General features: G+C 53.6%; 1 protein-coding gene across 19 annotated transcripts in view; it reads left to right on the top strand.

Moving 5' to 3' along the window:
- Positions 1-18,579, top strand: part of EPB41 (erythrocyte membrane protein band 4.1) — a 72,375-nt gene that overhangs the window by 16,648 nt on the left and 37,148 nt on the right. For 18 of the 19 annotated variants that reach the window (XM_082071507.1, XM_082071508.1, XM_082071503.1 and 15 more), the window contains 2 exons: positions 13,486-13,936; positions 16,219-16,446. In XM_082071507.1, coding sequence (XP_081927633.1) covers positions 13,493-13,936; positions 16,219-16,446 — 672 coding nt within the window. In that variant the 5' untranslated portion in view covers positions 13,486-13,492. Of the gene's footprint in view, positions 1-13,485; positions 13,937-16,218; positions 16,447-18,579 lie in introns of those variants that run through there. The other variant, XM_082071500.1, reaches the window with a different exon arrangement.

The raw sequence follows: 18,579 nt of genomic DNA, 5'->3' as shown, positions 1-18,579 counted from the left end.
AGTCTAAAAATCTAGCATTAGGCCAAAGTTTTCTGCCTTAGGAGCTTGTTTTTATGACTGTTGGCTTGGCAGTGGTGGACATGCGGAGATGGAAACTGTGTGTTGAAAGTTGCATGGGGCGTCGTTCTTCATGCGACGTCAAAAGAAATTCTGCCTGACCGACATCTCCATTTCTCCTACGTGTGTTTAAGTGTATGGGGGCAGTGAAAAGGCCATTTACAATGTAATCGTGCCCTGGCACAGGCAGAAGGCAGAGAATGTGTTCCCAGATGGCTTGTACCCTGTTTTCCCGCAAATAAGAGCTGCCCCGAAAATAAGCTCTAGCATGATTTTTCAGTATTTTTGAGGATGCTCAAAATATAAGCCCTACTCCAAAAATAAGCCCTACTTACAATTAATGTAAAAAGTCATTTTAAATAGCGTCCAGGCAGCAAAGAATATTCTTCTTTAGGGTGCATCCTGGTGCTGGGGATGCGTCCCGGCCGGCGGACGCCCAGCTCGTGCCGTCTCGGTGCGACACCGCGTGGGCAGCGTTGCTGGCTCCATGTTTTGCAGCTGCTGCCCTTGGCTTGTTTGGAAATGATGATGGACACTCTTCAGCTGACCCGATGATGACAGACGGCAAGATGTAGTTTATGAAGAAAAAGAGAGTTCCCAGTGCATGACGAATGATGTGAGAGCTCGGGGAAGCTGGGTCTGTTAGTGTTACGTGTCCTGTGCCTCCCGAGGCAGGAACGGGACCGGATAATGGCTGTGAGAGATGGCTTCAGCAAAGCAAGGAGGCTTGCAATTACAGGGAAATTGGGTATTTCACTGCTTTTCTTGCAGCTTTATTTCTTCCTATAACTGAACCGGACTCTGCAGCATGAGTGTTCCCTGTATATTATGCTGTTGGGCTGTCCAGCTTGGGTTTGATCTATGCCGTGCTAATTGCAAAACGCCAAGTGATCTAGTGATGCAAACCTTTTTTTCCCTCCTTTTTTTGAGGTAGATTCGCAGCTGCATCGCTGCCAGTGATGAGATGAGTTGCAAACACAGGTGAAGCGAGCGGCAGAGGCGGGACAGGGGCGTGGACCACGGGCAGGGGCAGGGGGGGTATGGGCAGCCCCATAGCCCCCAGAGGCTCACTATTTGGCAGCCCCATTACCCCCCAAGGCTCACTATTTGGCAGCCCCATTGCCGCCCAAGGCTCACTATTTGGCAGCCCAATTGCCCCCCAAGCCTCACTATTTGGCAGCCCCATAGCCCCCCAAGGCTCACTATTTGGCAGCCCCATAGCCCCCCAAGGCTCACTATTTGGCAGCCCTATTGCCCCCCAAGGCTCACTATCTGGCAGCCCCGTAGCCCCCCAAGGCTCACTATTTGGCAGCCCCATAGCCCCAGAAGGCTCACTATTTGGCAGCCCCATAGCCCCCCAAGGCTCACTATTTGGCAGCCCCATAGGCCCCCAAGGCTCACTATTTGGCAGCCCTATTGCCCCCCAAGGCTCACTATTTGGCAGCCCCATTGCCCCCCAAGGCTCACTATTTGGCAGCCCCATAGCCCCCCAAGGCTCACTATTTGGCAGCCCCATAGCCCCCCAAGGCTCACTATTTGGCAGCCCCATCGCCCCCCAAGGCTCACTATTTGGCAGCCCCATTGCCCCCCAAGGCTCACTATTTGGCAGCCCCATAGCCCCCCAAGGCTCACTATTTGGCAGCCCCATCGCCCCCTAAGGCTCACTATTTGGCAGCCCCATAGCCCCCCAAGGCTCACTATTTGGCAGCCCAATTGCCCCCCAAGGCTCACTATTTGGCAGCCCCATAGCCCCCCAAGGCTCACTATTTGGCAGCCCCATAGCCCCCCAAGGCTCACTATTTGGCAGCCCCATAGCCCCCCAAGGCTCACTATTTGGCAGCCCCATAGCCTCCCAAGGCTCACTATTTGGCAGCCCCATAGCCTCCCCAAGGCTCACTATCTGGCAGCCCCATAGCCCCCCAAGGCTCACTATTTGGCAGCCCCATTACCCCCCAAGGCTCACTATTTGGCAGCCCCATCGCCCCCCAGGGCTCACTATCAAGGCGTGGGTCACGCGCAGGTTCGGGAGGTCGTTGAGGTCTGCACGGAGCTAACTGTCGGCTTGTAGAGCTGCAGGCTGGTTGCAGGGTAGGCTGTTGTTTGCCGGGCTGCTGCTGCTGGTGGAAGTGGTTGCACATTAACTACTTCTTGTGTTTTCTCATCGCAAAAGTTGTAAATTGCTCAGGCAGCAGGAACAGATGCAACAAGCCCCCAGCTCGGCTCTGCGTCGACTCCCGCCTGCGCCTTTTACATCCAAACCGGGACTGGAAGGAAACGAGAACTGCGCCCTTCTGGTGCATTAAGTAAAATCAACTGAAAAACTTGTGCTCATTTTGGAAACAGTTTAACCTTCCGAAACTTCTGACTCTGGCAAAACAGCAAGTGGTGATTAGTTACACTGAAACTAAAGTTCGATTAATTGTAACTTCTGTCACCCTTTGGCTTTACCGCTAGAAAACCATCTTGGGCTAGGTGGAGATCTCGTTTTTAAACTAGAAACACCTGTTCTGTTAAACTTTATCATCGCTTAGCTGGGAGTGGAGAGGATGTAGAGTGAAGTTCATGGGTGTGTTTTTCCTGTGTACATCAAGGGTTTGCTTATTTTTTCCCCTGTGTTGAAGATCCTGATCCACTTCAGCAGAAACATTCCCGAGAAAATGTTCGAGACATCGTTGGCCCCACTGTTACCTTTCTGGTTTTCCACTTGCATGTAGAACAGGTTGAGCATTGACCTTCCCTCTTGCTGCCAAGAATCAGTTTTGCAGTGCTGCTTCTGAAATACTTGGAAGTGCACTGCACCACGCAAAGGGAAACACGTTTAGAAAAGAATCTAATATTCAATTTAAAAATGGTATGTGATTGTGGTAAAGCGGTATTTCCTTCTGGCGCGTGGCCGTTTCACACAAGCGGCACCGCATCAGTCCTTTGCGCAATAGATGCCTGTTTGTGAAAAGGCAGAGAAGAGGAGGCCGAAGCTGATGGGGTCTTTCTCAGAGCGGGACAGAAGGGTGTCTTGCGCCAGGGGGGTTGTTAAATCTGAGCAATGCGAGTGCAAAATAGCTTCTCTCGCCAGTCTGGGGACGCCGGTGCCGCTGGGGAGGGCTCCCGAGCTGCACAGGGTCGTTCTGCGCCGCTCCCGAAGGCTCGTGCTGTGCTCCAAAGGGGAGCTGGTTTGGGTCTCGCGTCCCAGGGCTGGTGCTGGCACCTGAACAGGCGCGGTTCATGGTTTAAAGCGACCCCTGCTTGGAGGGAGATAGTTTTTGGGTGTTTTCCACATAGTCTGGGGAGCCTGGGCTTTGCATCCATTTTGCCAAAGGCACTTGCAACTCACATGAATTAATACGGCGCCAGCTGCTGATGGTGACGGGTGTCCTGCATCCCAGAGGTTTCCAGGTTAACGTCCCTGGTCCTGAGCTGCTGCTGCGTTATTTTTTGTGTTCCAGAGCAGAAAACAGCCGTTTAGGGGTGTGGATGCACAGGGCACCCCGGGGGCTGCTGAGATCCGGGCACTGAGGCCACGGTGACTTTTTGCTCATCCCCTATGTCACCAAACCTGCTCTTTTTGCTCAGTTAATCTGCCACCGAGAGCGGGAAACTCTGTTTTTTCCCCAGGAGAGAGCCGGCAGGGTTGAGGCAATGCCTGCAGCTCCGTGCAGCCGGCGGCATCCTCGTGCGCGGGGAACTCTGTAATTAATGTCGGCTCTTGAGCACCGGGTAATTGAGAGCAGTAATTGGATGGTAGCTTAAGAGCAGGAGCACGGTTAAATAAAACAAGCAGGCTTGCAGTTGGAATGTCAGTGGGTAAAATGCCTGAGAAATGGCAAATCCACGTGGCAATGGCGCGAGCGACGTCGGTGCCGAATGTGAGCGCGACTCAGAGCAACCCGACCAAACCGAAACGTGCAGACGCGGACCAGGGACGGGCTCCTCTCCTCCCGCTGCGGAAGGGGGGTCGTCACCTGCTGAGGCAGACACTTTTTAAGCATCTCTCTGACTTACGAATGGGATGTGGAGTTGTAATTCACTTTCTGAACAGTTTTTGCAGCTTGTTTAGTTTGTGGAGCTGCAGCGTGCTCAGGCTGCTCCGTGTGCACCAATGTCCTCAATGGGAGACCAGCCCGTTGCGTTCGTTTCTGCGTTTGCTTTTACTCTTAGACCATCCTCCTTGTCACCATGAGGCCTAGAACCAGCCTACATTCTGGAGCTGGTGCGGCTTTGCTCTCATTTTCCGTACTGCCCTGCTAACAGATGACACCGGTGAGAAGGTGTCATGGAGCTGAATCCTGGCCAGACCTTGTTGGCGCGTTCAGTATTTTCATCTTACGGAGGAACAGGCGACCATTTACCTTCAGCGTGTGTGTGTATAAAGAGAGCCTGAAGGAAGTGCAAAGGAGGCGGCGTAATAATGTATTTATTGCAGGAGCAAAGCACCGGTTTGGCTTCGGGAGCCGGGGTGAGCTCACCGGCGCTTTTTGCTCGCTGCACTCTTTCACCCGATCTCATTTGAAGGGTCTTCTCATGGCAGTTTTAGCTCGAACAATGACACTGGCAGAGCTTGCAGAAAAGAGGATTTGCGTGGCATTTGTTCGCTCGTGCTGCATGAATGCGGGTTCAGCAGGACTGTTGTGTGGCTCCTGCCGTCAGCAGTTCGCTTGTCTGGTATCGCGGCTCACAGCCCTTTTGCAGCATAATTGTAGGTGAGGCTCCCCATTCAGTCCTCAAAACTGGGTGCCAGACAAGACCAGTGGGCTTTGAGTCCAAAATACTGAGGATAATGAGGTTTATTCCTAATTTTCTGGTGGTTTTGGTGCTTGACAAACACCCAGGCCATGCTGAGCCCTCGGTCTGCGGAGCTTGCGGCTGGATGAGGCAGCGCGGGGCTCGTGAGGCTTCAGCTGTGCGCGAGCCAATTGCACAACTGGGATTTAAATATGAAAAAGGGAAAAATAAGCAAAGCTTCTCCAAAAAAACATGCAGTTATTCATACCGCTTTTGTATTGTTGGGTGTCACGAATGCTCACACTTTGAACAGAGTAAGGATTATTCTGAGAACTAACTTGTTAAATAAGTATCAGTAGGATGCTAAATTGTGTGCACAAGACCAGTGGCTTATCCAGAAAGCGCCATTAACCTCAGCTGTGATTTATTTTAACAGGGAGATATTTAAACCACCTGCTTTCTGTTTTCTGCATCCGCTTTATCCCTACTAAAGGAAATACTCCATCTTGCAAGGCTCTTTTTAAAAAAATATTGCAATATTTAGCAAGTCGTGAGCTGTTTGCTGTTGTCTTCTCAGCGGGGCGGTGCCCAGCGTGTGTCGGTGCCGGATGGCAAAGGTGGGAGTCAGGGAGGTGAAGCGTAGCGCTTGAGAACCGCTCCAACACGCAGGGCTGGTGTTTGCCGAGTGAAATCAAACCCTGCGTGCGACACCCCCCTGCAAACCCGTCGAGCGCAGAGAGGAAGGCAGCCCTTGTAATGTGGTGGCGAAGCGTGTTTCTGTCCCGCTCCCCGCAGGTGCTGAGAGTAAGCACAGCTTCCTTTTCCGTTCTGTAGTTTGAAGAAAGCAACATTTGTGCGCGTTTCCTCCATGCAAATGTTGGCGATGGCTGTGAGCAGGAGGGTTGGTGCAGCAGCGGAGCAGAAGGTGCCATGGGGACCAGCGACGATGCTCGCTTGGGTCTCCAACAGTGGCAAAAACTCACAATATCATGCTATCGTCCTTCCCATTTTTTTAAATCAAGAAGATATTTAATATTCTGGTTACTATTTGCTGTGGCTGATAGGACAGGCTGCATGTCGGAGCTCAGCTGCCATGTCCTAGTGAGCTATTAGTGCGTGAGGATGGGAGTCCAGCGTAATGGTTCAGCACAAGAGCCAGCACAGGCACCCGTCAGTGAGGCAGTAACGGCCCCGCGGGCAGCGGGAGCGTTGGCGCAATTATTTTGGTAATAAAGTGCTCGCTGGGTATTCGGTGTGTGCGGGATCAAAGGGATTCCTGACAGCTGGCGGGATGGAGCGCGCCATTGTCCGCCTTCAGCCGCGCCGCGGAGCGGTGATGTACAGGGATGGAGCGCGCCATTGTCCGCCTTCAACCGCACTGCGGAGCGGCCACGTACGGGGATGGAGCGCGCCATTGTCCGCCCTCAACCGCGCTGCGGAGCGGCCACGTACGGGGATGGAGCGCGCCATTGTCCGCCCTCAACCACGCCGCGGAGCGGCCACGTACGGGGATGGAGCGCGCCATTGTCTGCCTTCAGCCGCGCTGCGGAGCGGCCACATACGGGGATGGAGCGCGCCATTGTCTGCCCTCAACCGCGCTGCGGAGCGGCCACGTACGGGGATGGAGCGCGCCATTGTCCGCCCTCAACCGCACTGCGGAGCGGCCACGTACGGGGATGGAGCGCGCCATTGTCCGCCTTCAACCGCGCTGCGGAGCGGCCACATACGGGGATGGAGCGCGCCATTGTCTGCCTTCAGCCGCGCCACGGAGCGGCCACGTACGGGGATGGAGTGCGCCATTGTCCGCCTTCAGCCGCGCCGCGGAGCGGCCACGTACTGGAATGACCAGGCTGAGCGTTGAAGTATCATCCCTCTGTCCCCGGGTCAATATTGAGGGTATTGCCCAAAATGGGAACTTTTTTGCTGCAAATCTTTAGTAGCTGCTTCAAGCAGGTTGAGAGTGGTTTCTCAGCACCGTAGTCGCTTTGTGCTTAAATCCTGCCAAAGAAACAGGTGATTATTTAATGAAAATCACATTTCTGAGCTGTGTGTGAGTGTTATCTTGTAAAGCATCCAGAAAGCCGGGTCGTGTCTTCTCCCCATCGGCGACACAGCGCAGCCGGTGTGGGAACCACAACGGCAATTCTGATTCCGAGCCATCCCCAGCGAAAATGGTTGTTTGCAAATGTGTTGCATCAGATGTGTCAATAGATGTAATTAAGGAATGAAGGCTGCCGCACACCCCTAATTAAGGGGATTAAAAACTAAAGCTGCCTGATTTCACTGCAGGGTGGAAAAAACAAACAGGCGGACTGGGGGAAGCGGCTGGGAGGGCAGGTTTTGGGTAGGAGGGCTCTGCAGCCTCATCGGTGCCGACAGGAGCAGCTCTGGGCAGGGTGACAGCACCGAGCCAACCTGTAATTTGTGCGTAATTGACTGCCAAGTGCAGAAGAAGAAATTTAATCGCTGCTTCACACTCCTTCCCCATTTGGTTTCTGTTCCTGGTGGGGATGGAGGATTTTCGCCCCTGGCAGCTGGGGTGCAGCCTCGGGCAGGTCCCGCTCCGGTCCCCCGGCCGCGGGAGGTGTCCCGGTGCTGTCACCGTCTCCTGGCTGCTCAGGCCGGTGCTGCAGGATCCTTCTGCAGAGAAGCAGAAGCGCGATGTGTCCGGAGGAGGAGAAGCAATGGCTGATTTACAGGAGAAATCAGCCCTGGGTAGCGTCGGTGCTGACTTGTTTTAATTTCCTTCATATTCAGTGCAATCTTGAAGCAGTAAGCCCAGCTTAAAGCCCAAGCTGAGAATGCTTTCAGGTAGCTTTTAGCTGGGCGAGCCTTGCGTGACTCAAGCCACACCACCCGTCTTGTAGGTGGCTCCCGTAGATATTTTAAATGTTGTGCATTTATTGTTCAGCAAATAAATATCACAATAGGTTATTTTCAATGAATTTTGGGCGTTGTACCAGGGTGCGGCCGATGTACTCGAGGCACTCGGATGAATGCACGTTGTATTACAGCCATGTAACTTACAAACCGAGCGGTTGAGCGTGATGTCCCCGGCACGGAGCAGGGGAGCAGCAGGCGAGGAAGCCTCTGCAGAGCTTTTTAGCGTCAAACATCCTCCTGGCTCCCGGTGCTGCGGCGGCTCGTCCTTGGCCGGTGCCTGCGCGTGTGTGTGTGCACGGGTGGTATTTATTTAGCAGGCAGCTCTGTATCAAAGGAGTGTGCAGGTCCCTCTTGGGTTCTAATTATAGCGTTGGTTGGGAAACAGCCAAAGGGAAAACAACAAAAGCAAAAAAAGCACTTTACCCCTGTGCTTGAGAAACTGTAAAGAAGGAAAATGAACCCTGTTATGTTAAGCCTTGAGTGTAAATGAGGCACAGTGTGAGTAAACACATCTGTGTTCAGGAAGGGGGAAAAAACCCCTTATGAATAATGCATGGCAAAAATCCTCCTATTCAGCTGGTCGGGATCCGTCGTTGGTTCTGTTGAGCTGCTGCTTAGGAAGGCGGCGGGGAGGAGGGGCGTTGTGCGATGCTGGCGCTATCATCTCTGCTTCCTTGCCATCGTCGCCCCGGTATTCTGGGTGCAAGGTGGGCAGCGCTGCGATGGAGCGCCCTGCGGGACGGAGCCCGGGCGTCCTGGCCGTGTCCCCCGCGGGTGTGTGGGCGGCGGGTGGCTCGGGGGCTCAGTGCTGCAGAGCAGATTTTCAGCAGGCGCCGTGAAAGGCTGTTGCTGCTCTGGGCTCCGCTGAGCGCGACAGGAGCCCCAGAGTCGCTTCTGTCGCTCGCTGCAGGACAAGCAGCAACGCTTGTGTTAAACCAACTGCTTTCTGAGTCTTTTTAGCAAACTACTGATCTGCTTCAGGAGGGAGAGTCCGTGAGCAGCTTTATTTTGGTGCACGTGCCTTCCCCCTGGTTCTGTTCTGCATCCAACTGCTCCAAGTTCAAGGGAGTTTATTTAACAGGTCCCGCATGAGCAGCCTTTTCAAACCCATCGCTGCAGACAAGGCTCTGGCGACTAGTACTATACATATTTTCATTTAAATTTCAGTGCTTTACCAACGAGCAAAGCCCATGAATTCCTGCATAAGGAGTTCTGTAGCTTCCGGGAGGGTTTCTGAGGATACACGGGAGGAGCTCCCGGTTCCCCTCAGTTGTAATGCACTTACTGCTCCATTTAGTCGGGTCATTTTATAAGCCCAGTCTTCCATTTGAACATAAATGATTTGCTTTCAGCAGATGGTGAGCTCCTATTTTTTGCCCTCATTTAAATAGGAAAGCTGTACGAGAGCAGATGAAAGAGGGGCACGGTGCTGCCAGCGTACAGTAGATTACGAGGGCTGTGCTGGTGCGAATTAAACCCGGGTGGCGGTAACGTGCCATCTGTGGTGTGTTGGGGTGTTTGTTTTTCCCCCATTCGATGGGGCCCCTGAAGTGTCCTGTTACCGCCGGGCGAGCAACCACATCCCTTTTGTTCAGCGCCCAAAGCATCGGCACAAAAAGATGGTGCGCGTTAGTGCTCACAGCGGTTATAAAGTGCCAGCGCTAGTTATTCCTCTAATAAAATATGTTAAATAAGTTTTGACAGGTTCTGGTGCTTTACAGCATTGTAAAGTTGTCTGATTTCCTTACTGAGAGGCTTATTGCATTGCATTTTGGTTTCTCATTTTGTCAGAAACGCGGTTCTGCGCTGCGTTCGGGCGGTGGCAGGAGCGACGGGGCCGCGTCCGGACAGCGGGACGTCCTGCAGGGCAGCTGCAGGTGCCTCCTCTCCCACCTGCAGACACAGTTTAGTTGCACATGCACCAGGCCTTGAAAAAGCCGTTTTCAGCCTGTCCTGTCTGTGTCAGAGCCATGTTCTGTGTAGTTTCCCTGGTGGATTGTGTGCTTTTCACACATATTATGAAATGGGAAGGAATGCATCTTGGAACAAAGCACATGCTCTTGCTGAAACTATTTGATTTTTGTCGTTTTTTAGCAGAAATTTCTCTCTTACTGTCTCCAGCTCTTGCTGGAGCAGTAGCCTTTGGCAAAGCCACATTTTTGGGTAGGAAGGTCAAGACTTCGTTCCAGTGGCGTGATCACCACTATCTGGCGTTGGCCATCGGCTGCGGAGCAGTGGATGTTGGGAAGAGGACGAGCAACAAGCTGTTATGCTCCTTTCAAGCCTCAAGTCTATTTTGTGTAGAGGATTTTGATGCAGAAAGGTGGAGTGCATAGGTGACAAAAAACCCGCAGAGATGTCGTGTGCTCCCGACAGCCTCGGGTAGAAATGGGGGTGAGCCCCGGGACTGAGGAACGCTCGGGGTGTTTGGGTGGCTTTGGTGTTCGTTGGGTGCCGGCGATGGGTGTGTTGTTGGGCATCTGCTCAGGTGGGAGCAGCTCATTTGTCATCTCCCCACATCTCCCTCTGGATATGTTTGGTTACCTTTTGCTTCCTGTTGCTAAAGGCTTCTCATCTGGAGTAGGATGTTCTTAAAGATGCTTCAGTATCACTACACGCTCGAACTCTTTCCAGATTTTTGCTCAGAAATCTCTATGTGGGATCATAGTGAAGTTTTGCTGTGATGTGCTTGTTTCCGTAGTGTCAGACGCCTTCTCTGCTCCAGACTTGTGAAGAACCTGCCTTTTACCGGCTGTCTGGCATCGAAGCCCCATCCTCCCAAAACCAGAACACAGCCCAAACAAAGCCGAGCCCGGCGTTTCCAAGCGCAGCCTGGGTGCTCCCAGCAGAGCGTCCTCTGGCATCCGGGGAGCTCCCGAGGCGCCTGCGGAATTGCCTCGTGGAATAGCGGCAGGAGAACCTGTCATTTAACTAAAAACCTGCTGGTGGCTTGGCTGTGGGCAGCAATTTCTCCAAATAACGAGTTGGAGAGCAACAGAGCAGGAACCTCGCTCTTCGTGTCGGGCTGGGTTGGAAGCAAAACACGACCCAGCAAGCACCTCTGTGCAGCAAACGTGCTTTTTATTCTTTTAAATAAAGCGTCCTCTTGGTTATGTTGCCTGTTTACAAGTCTCTTTGCTTTTGAGCTCAGGAAACCATTTCTGAACATAAAACTTCAAAGGGAGGGAGCCAGCCGTGAGCCCACGCCATGGAGACGCGCCTGGGTCTTGCAGCAAGGTGTTTGTCTGCACCCAGCGAGTTACTGGTGCTGCTGGGAAGTGCTGATGGGGAAGGGAAGGGTTCGTACGTGCCCATCTCTGCTTCCCCGGCCCTGCCGAGGGGATCTGGCTGAGCTCTGAGATGGTTCCTGGGGACGGGGAAAGACGGGGAGACGTTTGCTCGTCGCCAGTGAGATTCACCTTCGTGCACTGGGAACGGTCCAGGACCGCGGCTTTGAAATCCAAACAAGTGAACATTTCTTCTTCCAGAATTGTTGGTAGTTAAAGAGAGAAAACTGCATCCGGAGGAGACGCTTGTTTGTGGACTGTCCCGCTCTTACCGTGCTGATAAGAGCCGCTCCGCAGCTGCGCTCCCCCGCAGCCCCCGTCTCCAGAGCCTCCGTTCTGCTGTTTTAAGAGCAACGTGCTTCCATTGTTGTGTGTTGTGATAACGATTCTTCCAAGTGCATTTGTTCCAAACAAACACAGCGGGAAGCATCTACAAAGGAGGCTGCTCTGGCACTGATGCCAGGGGGAGCTCGCTGTTCTCGTGCGGTTGCGGTGGGACGGTTTTGCAGCGTCTCTGTCTTGTTCTGCATGTGTTGGGGCTTCGGGAGGTGGCCGCGGTGAGTCCGTCCTGCATCGTGGGCTTGGGGTGATGTGCATTTGGCTGAACGTAGCTTGTTGCCCCCTGCGCCATGTTGTAGCGTCCCCAGGAGTCCCTGGAGAGCGTGAGTTGGCTGGGGTGACTCTGCTGCAGGGGTGGATCACCCCCGTGCTGCCATCTGCAAACCGATCGCAGCCCCATGCTCCCGTGAGTGTGCAGCCCCTTCGGGACCTCTCCTGACCCGAACTGCAGCTGTTTCTGGTTTAGGGGAGAGGCACGTTCAGCGCTATGGGTTGGGTTTTTCTGCTTTCCCCAGAGGGAGCGGCGGGCGCGAAGCTGCCCCGTCCGCAGGGCCGGGGGAGCCAGCCGGGCGCTGCGGAGTCTGCCGGAGCCTTCCCGTTAGCTGGGGTTTTACAGCTTCCTCGTGGAGCCCGCTCTGTGATAATCGTGCGAAAACAAACTCGTGCGAGACCTCTGGGGAGCGGGGTGATGCGTCACCCCCCGTCCGGAGAGCTGCGGGGGTGCTCCCGCCGCCTTGCCGTCCTGTCTTCTCCCATGCGGAAGCGCTGGAGGAGAACGAACCTGGAAACCCAGGCAGTGGGCACTGCTGGGTGAACAGCTTCAGCGCAGGTCCCTAACGCTGCTTTGTTTGAACCACGGCTTTAGGAATAATATTAAGCTTTTGCATTAAATGCAGGGGAATAGCGCTTTGGAAAGCTAGGAGGGCTTTTCTCTTTCAAGCACTCTGGTTATTTTGGCGGTCAGGATGAGTTACATTAAAATCGTTGAATGCAATAATACGTAGGAGGGTAACATCTTGAAATGTTTCTTAATTTTAAGTACGTATTTTGAGCAAATGTTTGTATGCCAAGGCTTGGGCTGGGCGGATTGAAAGGCATATTGGATTATATGCTATTTGCTCTGTGTAAGCAGTAGCAACTTACTGCTGCAGATACACGTGATGCAACATGCAAAGATTAGTTCTATCCTCTCTAAAGCACAATTATTTTGGGTCCTCTTTGTACCTTAAATAGATATTCTTCTCATGTGATTTCCATCTTTTTGTGTCGACAGCCCAGGCTAAAGTTGAAATAAATATTGCATCAGCTCAACAGCACGGACTCTGAAGAAATCTGCTCTCCATTGTGGGAGTGCTGGGGACCCTTTCATTTTACATTTTTCCAGTGTGCAAGGCGGAGATCTCATGGGTCCTCCAGCCTGCTCTGCTGCGCTGGGCCCGTCTTGTGCAGATCAGCATAGTGATCAACACCAACGCGCCCATCCTGAGCAGAGCATCAGTGTGGTTTATCATGTTTAAATATCCCCCTTTTCAGATCACGGTGAGATCCGTGGCCGCTTCCAGGGCCATTCAGAAGCGAGCAGCTGCTAAAATCTCTTGTGGCCATGCAATTTTTGGCTCTCAAGCAGCAGATGGCTCGTTCCAGTTGCCGTGGTGAAGGATGCTCCAACGCCGCAGCCATCGTGGGCTGTCTGGGCTTTTGGAGTGGTAGGGAAAAGTTGCCTGGTCACCTGTGTCCCCTCATGCGGTTGGATTTGATGGTCTTAAAGGTCTTTTCCAGCCTAAATGATTCGATGATTCCCATCTGCGCTGCTCCCACAGCCAGAAGGAACAGGGACCCGGAGGAGGAGGGGACGTCCGGACAGCCCTGTGGAGCAAGACGGCTCCTTCCCTTCCCCTAATCTTGGTCGCATTTTGTAATCACTTGCTCTTGTCAGGCCGCAGACCTGGTGCCAGGACGTGTGGCAATTCGGAGTCGACGCTGTCCAAATGGTGGAATACGCATGGGCGAACGTCGACAGAGACGTTTCTATGAAAGCAAACCTTAGCAAAATGAATGATGTGTTTGCTCTTAATGGCTGGTGCTGGGACAGGGTGGTGTGATGGGGAGCGTGGGGTGTCTGTGCTTGCGGCTTGGTTTGAATAGCTTAATGCAGACTTGAATATTGGAAAGCTCTTGACCTCTCGCACCTCTCGCGCAGCCTCATCATGACAACAGAGCAGGGCCCCGCGGCGGACGCCGACAGCTCGCAGCAGCAGCCGCCAGCCCGGGAGGACGGAGCTGCCGAGACGCAGAAGCAAGAGGCTCCTCTGGAAGAAGGGGCTCAGCAGGCGCCCGGGGGCCGGCCCGTGGCGTCCAACGGCGACACCCCCACGCACGAGGAGCAGAGCAAGAGGGAGCGACGCGCGTCCGAGGGCCGGGGTCTCTCCCGCCTCTTCTCGTCCTTTCTCAGGCGGCCCAAGTCTCAGGTGTCCGAGGAGGACAAAGGCACTGATGCTCCTAAAGAGGTGGGAGGTGACCAGAAAGAGCTGGGATTAGGAGCCAGCCCTGATGAAGACATCCTGGTGAAAGCACCCATTGCAGCTCCTGAGCCTGAGCTCAAAACCGATCCATCGCTGGATCTCCATTCCTTAAGTAGCGCGGAAACACAGGTAAAACACCCGTGCTCCCTTCTGCTCTTGAAAATGCGCCTGTTTAGCCAAAACCTTGAAAACGTCATATCCTGGGATGGTAAGCTTAGTCCAAGAAACTCATGAGATGCTGAAAGGCTCTGGCCAGCTCCCTGCGGAGCACAGCGTGCTTCCCGCTCGCGCGTTCCTGTACCAGCCCCCTGCAAGGTGCCTGCTTCCGAAATGGTGCTCGCACGTGACAGCACCAGTTAAAACGCCCCGTGCTGTCTCTCGGGGCGTGGGAGGTCACACCAGCACCGGGGTTCACATCGTAACTCACAGCAGAGCGTGCGCAGGGGCAGGCGGGTCGGTGCCGTGAGCCGGGGAGCGCAGGGGACGCGGATTTGGGGAAGGGTTTCTTCAGGAAGCGCAAGCGTGGCATTTCAGCGCTTGGTCGTCTGTTCAGTCCGGGCTGGTGCTGAGCCTGCCAAATACAGATATTTTCTGCTTATGCACCATGTAGACGGGGATTTCTGCACAGCACGTGGCTGGGCCCCGCGCCTGACGGCTGCTCTTTGCAGCCAGGGTCAGTTTTCATGCAAAATTTAAAGATTTTAAAGCATAGTAGAAACCGAGACAAAGACACGAACCTGCAGCTGTTATTGATTTGGCGGTATTGGGTGCCCTCTCTTACTCCTTGTGTAATTGCAACTCTGCTGTTACTCATGCGGCTGCCCGGAGTTAGAGAAAGGTGAGAGCCCCTTCTCCTGAGGCGGCGATTCCTTAAAACCCACCCTCTGTATTCCTGGTAAAATCCGGGTTATTTACCCCTCTGCTTGAAGTTCTGAATGGGCTCCAGAGGGGTGTTATGTATCAACAGACCCTGAGCTTTGGAGCAATCCCGTGTAAATTGGAGCATTGCTGGCTGTAGGCAGGAGCTGTAATTCCACCTCCTTGAAACTACAAACCTGGAGAGAAGAAACATTTTTAAAATGTCTTCTCCTGAATTTCTGAGCCCGTGAAAACCGCGGGATGATCTCTGCTCGTGTGTTGGGACCTCTGACAGTTGGAGCTGGAAGTTTTCGTGCAATTTCAGCTCGGAAATTGTGTCTTCAAGAGGAAATGCGTGATTTCTTTCTCTGTTTAACTTCGGTTTGCTGCTTCTGAGTGCGTGTGCACCCGCAGCCTTCCCTCGCCACTGCTCCTTTCAGACGAAGCATTTGCACTTTCTGTTTAGTTCTTATTTTAGATCAGTGTCAGTGGCTTTTTGAACTGTGACACTCGGCAGATACTTCTGCTGTGAAAGCATTGGCGAGCGCTGCCTGTTTGATAAATGCTGACGGACGGGCATTGGCGAGCTCTGGCGGGGTCCCCGCTCCGCCTGTCCCTCCGCGCTGGAGCAGGAGTCAGCCGCACGGGCGCTCAGACGGGCGGCACGGCGTTCCGCCTGTCCGGCCGGAGCAGGAGTCAGCCGCACGGGCGCTCAGACGGGCGGCACGGCGCTCCGCCTGTCCCTCCGCGCCGGAGCAGGAGTCAGCCGCGCGGGCGCTCAGACGGGCGGCACGGCGCTCCGCCTGTCCCTCCGCGCCGGAGCAGGAGTCAGCCGCGCGGGCGCTCAGACGGGCGGCACGGCCGAGCGGGTGCTGCCGTGACTCATGGGGCGCGACGGGCTGGAAGGACGGGGTTTTGCTCTTCTCGGCCGCGCTCCCGCCGCATCCGGTCGCTTCCAGCGCCTGGCGTGGGCTCCATCAACCTGCTGAAATGGCAGTGGAAAACAACAGCTTTCTCCCTCTTCCTGTCCTCAAACCGCTTCTTTCTGCTATTTTAGCGAATTAAACTGGCTCATAAAGTGCTTTGGCGGGCAGAGGGAGGGCGTGCGGAGGCCGCCTGCCCCTCGCGGTGGCAGATCGGTCGGCTCAGACGCTGGACCCCGTGTGTGCCCCTTCTCCATACCGGTGGCCAGGACAAACCCCTCACCGTGCTGGGGTCCGGCCTAGAGGGGAAAACTGACTGGTCCAAAAGGTGCAGTCGTTAAGAGCATGAAGATTTGCATGATGTAATCTGCCCTGAGTTCTCTCATCAACCCTTTCTCCTTTTTTTATTCCATCCTTTATTAAATGAAGAGGTGAGAATGACTCGAAGGGCTTCAAAAATTATCATCACCACCTTATGATTCCATGATTTCGTGATTATCCACCCAGGTTACGCACACAAGTCAGAAACCTAATTGTGGGGTGAGATCCCAGCCCTGCAATGCACCTCTGCGTGTTCTGTGTGATGTTTTTCGGTTTGCTTGGCATCTAAAGTGCTTGTTGGGGTTTCAGCCCGCGCAGGAGGAGCGGAGGGACGCGCAGGAGCCGGAGGGCAGAGCGCGCGGGGACAAGGACGGCGGGGAGGCCGAGGAGGGCGCCCAGCCCGAGCCCAGACCAGAGGCTGCAGAGACCAAAGCGGAGAAGGATTTGAGAGCTGCCCAGAGAGCAGCAAAAAGGCACAGAAACATGTACTGCAAGGTTGTCCTGCTGGATGACACCATTTTTGAGTGCGCCGTGGATGTAAGTACTTCTGGGGTTTGTTTCTGCGTCTATTTTCCTTCTCCCTTCTCCTCACCTTGAAAAATCACCACAAGCACTATTTAATAGGGGCCTATTTGCTGCCAGGGAATCACGTGCTTTACTGCAGAACAATCTTGCTGTAAGCTATAACAGATTATTTGTTATAAAAATCTCTGGATGCCTAGGAATCTTTCTTTATTGTTCTACAATCTCCAGGCTGCCTTGCTTTATAAATGTCGGAGAAGCCTAAAAAAAAGTTCATCTTTCTCATTTGTATCCTAGACTAGGCTTTAGGTTTTTGAGTTAGGTTGAGATTGTCTAAATATCTTCCGCCCCTTTCCTTTGAATAAAATGGGTTGTCAAGCTGATCTGCGCTTTTCACCCGGGACCCCTTCACCTATCAGGCCAACGTAACTCGTGGAGGTTGGATGTAAAGAAATGTGCTGTGTTCAGCCTACAGCTGAATATATCTGCAGTAAAGAATTTAAAATTATTATGTTGACTTGCAGCCCTGTATACCCATTAGTCTGAGAGCTTTTCCTCTGCTTTATTTTGTGCATTCTCTCACAGGGTCTCTTGCTGTCAGGGCAATAAAAAGCTAGCAGAAATCCCCATTTCAGTGTTGAAGTGCTGGTCCAGAATATTAACAATCCGGTCCTTCCCGTTCGAGCGCGCTCCCGTCAGCTCGTTTCTCCCCAGCTCCGCGGCTGACGGGGCCAGGAGCGGGATGTGGCACAGGGCTCCTGTGGCAGCGTCACCTCGGGTGACCCTGGGCAAGTAGGTCAGTGTTTGTGTAACGAGGTCGCTGCTGCTAATTGCACGGGGAGAGCTGGGAGCCCCCATCGCCCTCCCCTGGGCCGGGGATTTTGTGTGCAGCCCCACCAAAAAGAAACTGTTCCCCGAAATACTGGTGGCAGGTGGTTGTGCCCTCGTGCGCGAGTTTGCGGCAGCGACGCCTCCAGATGCCGACGTCGCGCGGACGTGGTGGAGGTTCGTAGGGACGTGGTCAGTGCCGGGGCTGGGGTAACGGTTGGACTCGATCTTGAGGGTCTTTTCCAACCAAAATGACTCTGTGATTCTCTCACACTGTTGGGGGGGGTCGGTCTTGACTTGCGCAGGACATTAGAAATCTCTGTCTGTAGGTCCTGAGGGATTAGGAGGGGCTGCCGTGGCTCTGGAACCCTCTTGACTTGACGAGCACCCTTGGCTTTAACACCAGCGTGATCCTACTCTAGCGCTTAACACTGAATTGAGAAGGAATTGCAAAGGTGTAGGCAAAGACCAGCACAAATGCCGTTATCCAAGAATCACAGAGTCCCGGGTTGGAAGGGACCTCAAGGATCATCTGGTGCAACCTTTCTTAGCACAAGCCCGGTCTAGACAAGCTGGTCATCACCCTGTCCAGCTGAATCTTAAAACTGCCCAATTTGGGGGAATCCAGCACTTCCTGGGGAGGTTATTCCAATGGCTGTTTGTTCTCATCGGGAGAAATTTCCTTCTTGTGCCCAGTCAGTCTCCCCACAAATAACTTGTACCCATCACCCCTTGTCTTTTCCGTGGAATTCCTTGTAAAAAGGGACGCTCCGTCTTCTTTGCAGCCGCCCTTTAAGTACTGGAACAAGAACAATGAGTACTTCCAGGCGTCTTTTCCGGTTGAGGGCAATGGAAGGTTTTTAATTCCTATACGTCCAGAATTTCCCTGAGAAATATCCAGGCTGTAACACGTGCCCCATGTTACCTACGGAGTCACAGCATGTGCACCGAGGTCCTTCCAGCTGGATGACGGCAGTGGAACGGGCTGCGCTCTTGGCTCAGTGCTGTGCAGATGAGACTAAAAGCAGAGATGGGGGCACAAGTGATGCATCAGTGAAGCTCGTTTGCTTCACTGGAACTGCGCTTTCTTTTCAGCAAAGCCTTCAATACAATTAGCTGGTTACCGTTGTTTTGTGCCTCAGGGGTGATTTCCTTTGTGCTTTCGGACTAAAAGGGTGTCTGTTCCTCGGGCCAGTTCACTTCTGCGGGGTTTGGGAAAAAATAGCAGAGGAAGCAGAATGCTCGATGACATTCCTCTTCTCCCTCGCCTGTGAAGAAGGCAGCAGAAAGCCAGCCCGTCCTCCCGAATTTCCTTTGGTC

This window comes from Streptopelia decaocto (genome assembly GCF_964273445.1).
Source record: "Streptopelia decaocto genome assembly, chromosome: 23".
NCBI classification, from domain to species: Eukaryota; Metazoa; Chordata; class Aves; order Columbiformes; family Columbidae; genus Streptopelia; species Streptopelia decaocto.
The sequence above is the reverse complement of the archived record's forward strand: the minus strand, read 5'-3'. Positions and strand labels throughout refer to the sequence as shown.